We start from the raw sequence: 5,485 nt of genomic DNA on the forward strand, positions 1-5,485 counted from the left end.
AAATAGTATGGATCCCTGTTTTAATATAAAGCTGAAACTCCCTGTAAACGATAACTAAAAGAAAAAACAGAAACAACAATGAATGTTTTCTCACTAGCACCAACAGTCTATACACGGGTAAATAGAAAGGCCATAACTTGTTCTACTATACATAAAATTCACTCGTGAAATCCCTAAAGCTAGAACAAGATCCAATAGCAGAGTAGTAGTGGCAGAAAGAAGAATGAAGTTACAATGTCAATTGGTAATGGATCTCTTTTGGTACCCGTAACATGCTATAAGCCAACCCATTTCACCCATTTGAACATACGCCCGACTCTGAAAGGCAATCCATAGTCTTTGGTCACGGCTGGTTCCCTTTTTGCTGCCTCTGGTTCAGACCAAACATATACTCCACGTTCTTGATGGCTCCCAGGAACAGTGTTGTCGAGAATAGAAGCAACAATAAACGCAATAACCATGTGGAATGAAAACAGAGTATTCAAAACATAGTTCACCTGAAATTGTCACATGTATCAACAATCAAAATGATTCTATCTTCAAACTCCCGAAAGACCCTATGTAATAGATTATCTACGAGTGGTTTGTTAAAGGAAATAAATTCAAGAATATGATTATGAGGCATGATGTTCCACGTAACAACTATCTAAAATTCAAATTTGATATTTGAAGACTAAAACACTAAGAAAAGAATTCATGTTCTAGTCTACTATGAAATGGATAGTAATCAGCATATTAATTGTCAGAGAAGATGAAAGGTTACCCCTCCAGATCCTGTATGAATAGGTCCATGAGATGCAACTATATATGGTTGGAAGTAACTCGGAACAGATGAATTTGCTGATGGAATAAGTCCATATTGCTGGAAGTAGGCAGGCACCGATAATGAGAGAAACAATGATAAGCCAATTATGATATTATTCCTTGAGCTTCCAGTCTCACTGTAACGTAGGTTTGACAAGCCGAGAGCAGCAATCATAGCCCACATAAAGCAAAGGAGACCTGCCACCATGACATCTGGGATAGAAGCAATAAATCCTCCTACTTTCCCTGGTCAAACATTTGGCATCTTATAAATTGAGACATGATATTGTTATAATAAAGTCAATCATGAAAAAGAACACATGTTAAGTGAGTAAGAATTGCTATGATGAATGAATAAAAAATCTTTCCTTTGATGTATAGCAAGGAGAAATAAAATTTTTGCCTACCAACAAAAGATAGCAAAATGAGAATGATGGCACCAAGCTCGACTGCTCTCCGACTGCCCATTTTAGTTGTAGCAATAGTGTGAATATTCTCTGTGAGAGTTGTTGAACCGACTCCTGTGCCCCACAGTGCAGCCAAGACACTAGAGATGCCTTCCATACCAATGCCCCTGCTAACCACTCCAGGTGTAGGGGGTCTTGATGCCACTAACAAAGCTGATGCGTGATAGGTTCCCACCTTGAGAGAGACAAATAATTAAACATATATTTAGGTGAGGATTTAGGTGACATGAGCAAACCCCAAGTATTTTTGGACACCAGCGAATGGCTATGCAGACATGTATTTGACAATGACAGTTATCCAATTCGTTAACTTAGATAATCATCCACGTTGGCCAACAACCTAATGCACAACCCTCATCCTTTTTCATCCGGGCTTGGGACCGGCATTCGTGGGTTCCCTCAACTTAGATACTAGTTTGGCCAAATAAAATTTGGTAGAATGATGATATAATCAATTGCAAACTGTACAAGGATGATTGTTGAATATTTTAGAAGCACAATCCTGCAAATATTCAAATTAATTTAACATGGTTTCTTTTAATGACATGACAAATCAGTTTTTGATAATAAATAGTGTTTCTAGCTTGAACTATCACTACTGTCAAAAGTCCTGGTGTGCAGAAAATTGTCATATTTTCTTTCAGAAGATAGCATAACTCAGAAAGTTTGCAACTACTTGATTCAGAAGATAAAATAGTGTTTCTAGCTTGAACTATCACTACTTGATTCGTATTTTATACATCAATCTCTGGTTTTGCAAATGTTTGCAACTTATTCTCCACATACACCAGATGGAAACTTGCAATAATGAGAAAGTCCATTACATCCTAGACTGCTAGTTGCAGCAAACAACACCTGCGGAGCAGCAAGTTCACTTTTTTCTTCAAGCATCAATCCATAATAAACATCATACTCGTTCAGAAAAAATTACTTCAGAAAAACTAATGCACGTCTATAATAAGATGGAATCTGTACTTCTGTTTTCTAAACGATGATAAAGGAAATTCTAGAATAGAATTTTATTTCTTCCTACAAGTATAGTGTGAGTATAGCATACTTCTCAAATTTGATGATTATGGTATTACTAACTAAAATAGTGAAGATATAGAAAAAGAACTATGTGAAAGTCCTCAACTTAATAAATAGGAAGAAGACACTCACAGAATCAACAGATGCAATTATAGATACCACACACATCACTAGGACCATTCTCAAATTGAAAACAGGTGTACCCCACTGCAGTGGATATGGAAATCTAAACCAGGGAGCAGATCTTAAGGCATGAGATGTATTGACACGGCAGTGTTTCATCCTTGGCACATGCTTCCTGCAGTAAGCAGTAACAATATTTGAGGCAGGTGCATTTGCATCACAACCTTTATAACTATAAACTCCAAGCTCTGTGAGAAGAAAAGCAATGAGCCATGTGATCCCCAGACCCAATGGAACCTGTAAGACAACATTTAAGAAAAATGATACGAAGCCACAATTTCTAAATTGGCTTGACTAATATAAATAAGAGATCTAGTCAGAGATCAAACTTTTAGCTAAATTGCAATCTTACAGCATGGACCAAGAATATCCGGTGACCATATATACGTATTTTCCGAAGATACTGCAACAGGGAAATAAAGGCAGTATAATTAGCATGATCGGAACTCCAAAGTTATCATGATATTGTAGAAAACATTAAAATCTTTTCTGCACTCACTAGTGAAAATATAACGACCAGAAGTATCTGCAACATGCCAATCTCTAAGCAAGTGCCTACTTGAGTGAAACCATAAGCAAAAAAGGAGAGGCCAATGGATGCAATTGTTGGGGATACAACAACTGGGTTGATGAACCTGGAGAAATAGTTAATTGACGCATAAAAAACATGCTTGCAGATATGAAACCAGTTCAAATATTTTCTAGGGTGATACTCATTAAAGAGCTTTACAAATAAAGATAAAGATGAATGTTACAGATATTGCCTGTGTTATTTGTCCAAGCTCACTACAATTATATGAGTGCAATATAACAAGAAAGGAGTCACACCTTAATAGCAATGATGCAAGTCCACTATATCCCATTATTGCTTGAAACACAGAAGATGCAATTAAAGCTCCTTGTAGCTCCTTCATGATGTGCCTAAAACTCTGTTGGGTTGTCAGAGCCAGAGAACAGAATGTTTGATAAGATGGGTGTATTGTGAAAACATATTAGTGATTTGTCCTACATACAAGCTCGATTGAGGTTTGTGTATCTGACCCCAAAGGTGGGACAAATGTGGCTTGATGATGATGACGTATTATGAAAAAATGTATAAAAATATGTTTCATTTTTCATATTTTGTATTCCACTAACCATTCATTTTATAGCGGAGATTGTTAAAGAACATGCAAAAGTAATGATACTCGACGTTGTTCTGCATATCCTGCTGGCTTAACTAAAAGTAGAAGCGTATTTATAGTGCAGAATGCAAAATTACACAAACACGAACTGGCTTTTTAACAAACTCGTTTAGTGTGAGGTTGATAGTACATATACTGTAGAAACATTGGATGTTAAGGATGGAGAGGAATTTACATTAGATGGTAGAGAAGCATACATTTTCTTTAAGACCCTGGAACTCTGGAGAATTGATTATTGCCAGTGCAGGTGCCAGATAAACGTAGGATGGCCCCTGTACAAGTGGCAACCTTGTTCCGAAGAATGTATGTAGCAATGTTGTCAACCCTGAAATTAAAAGCACCGTCGACACCACAGCTGAAGTATCCTCCTGTTAAAAATTTGTATTAGAGCATTTAACCAAGCCCATACAAAAAGTTTAAAACGATGGAAGCAAAAACAAGGACGATATCTCACATGAGTTCCCCCCATAGCTGGAATTATAACAAGCGGGATCAGTATCAAGGAGCCCAGTATCGAAAGATAGTGTTGCAGACTATAGAACATGACGGGTACTACAGAAGGCTCACATAATACAAAGAATTAATATTTCAGTAAGAAATAAGCGCAAAAAGGAAACTTTTCGACAGTTTCTCACCAAGACCCGGGCTGTCTCTCAGTTCATAGTTAATGTGCGATTGACGCAGAGCAAACCCTCCTTCCTCTTCCTCTAGTTGAGGCAATGCAGTAGGTTCCTCTTCTCTTCTTTCCCTCGGCCGAGTATCAAACCGTACCACATGTCCATTGGGTCCCGAACCGGCGTTCCTCTTCCTCGCCGTCTGATGGCCCTGATCTACCGGCGCTGGCACATTAACGCCTCCCTCCTTGCTCTCCTGCTCCCCAACAGAGGCTACAGGCGGCGGAGGAAGCGCGATGGATGACCCGTCCCGAGTTCCTGCTTCCAGATCCACCTTGCTCCCTGATTCTGTGGGCTTGGGGAGCGCAATCTGGCCAGAATCGCTCGCGTTGGACTCGCCGGAGACTGTGCCTTTGAACCCAGTCCTCTTCGCCCAGGAGAGCTGCGGAAGCGGAGGCGTCGGCCGTTGCGCAGCTTCCGGGGCCGGAGGCCATGGCCCCGGCCGTTGGCGGCGAGGCGGTTGGTCCCTGCTCGCCATCAGCTCTTGTGCCGCGCTCGCCTTAGAGATCACCGGATCTCTCACCCCGGGCCTTCCACCGCCAGATTTCGCCCTCCTCGAACGGAGTTCTTGATCGATCTCGAAGCTGAAGCAGATATGAAATCCTACAACAACTTGAAGTCTCGAACTCAGGCGGAGCCGAAGTCCAAAAAACGAAACAGGGTTTTACAGATTTATTTCCCCTTACTTCTAACATTTTCAACCATAACCTAAACTGCAAATTCAAATATTTAGGGAACTTATATATAAAAATACAACTCCGAAATCTCCTCAAACACCTCCCCGCTTTTCTCAACTTGTTATGACTGGGCAAGTACCATGGAGCCCCAGGCCCTTACGAAGGTCAGAGTAGGCTGGTAAACTTTCCGAGTGACACAACAGAACTCTGGATCTGCTTTTGTAAGCCATTTGACGTTCTTATGGGTCGTGTACCAGGTTTTCCGGTGTTATCCGACGTGGTCTCTTCTTTTTGGTTGTCACTGTGGTCCCCATCCTGTTTGCGGCCAGCATGCTTGTATGTGTTGGATAAGGGTACGTGGGCGACAGAGTTGGGGAGGCTTTACGGTACGTGTGTTTTTAGATCCTCTTTTTCTGAGACGCGCCTACAAAATATTTAAAACCTTTTTGACAAAATAAAAAAAGATG

At 40.3% G+C, this 5,485-nt stretch overlaps 1 protein-coding gene across 1 annotated transcript; it reads right to left on the reverse strand.

The window, feature by feature from the left end:
- Positions 1-255: 255 nt before the first annotated feature.
- Positions 256-5,003, reverse strand: LOC122029516 (nucleobase-ascorbate transporter 12-like). Its single transcript, XM_042588528.1, has 10 exons — positions 4,303-5,003; positions 4,122-4,219; positions 3,865-4,035; positions 3,312-3,412; positions 2,983-3,118; positions 2,836-2,886; positions 2,433-2,720; positions 1,212-1,446; positions 764-1,050; positions 256-497 (listed from the first exon to the last, which is right to left on the reverse strand). Exons 1-10 carry the CDS (start codon positions 4,817-4,819, stop codon positions 276-278), a joined length of 2,106 nt encoding a protein of 701 aa, XP_042444462.1. The 5' UTR covers positions 4,820-5,003; the 3' UTR covers positions 256-275.
- Positions 5,004-5,485: the final 482 nt, after the last annotated feature.

The sequence above is a fragment of the Zingiber officinale genome, chromosome 10B, assembly GCF_018446385.1.
Source record: "Zingiber officinale cultivar Zhangliang chromosome 10B, Zo_v1.1, whole genome shotgun sequence".
Classification (NCBI taxonomy): Eukaryota; Viridiplantae; Streptophyta; class Magnoliopsida; order Zingiberales; family Zingiberaceae; genus Zingiber; species Zingiber officinale.

What these genes read in the sequence shown, in the direction of transcription:
- LOC122029516 (XM_042588528.1), bottom strand. Translation starts at nt 4,819, where the DNA reads ATGGCGAGCAGGGACCAACCGCCTCGCCGCCAACGGCCGGGGCCATGG. An exon ending in CTTGCATCATTGCTATTAAG is followed by an intron (nt 3,119 to 3,311) that starts GTGTGACTCCTT and finishes CTATTTCTCCAG; the next exon opens with GTTCATCAACCCAGTTGTTG. An exon ending in TAATTGCATCTGTTGATTCT is followed by an intron (nt 1,447 to 2,432) that starts GTGAGTGTCTTC and finishes GTCTCTCTCAAG; the next exon opens with GTGGGAACCTATCACGCATC.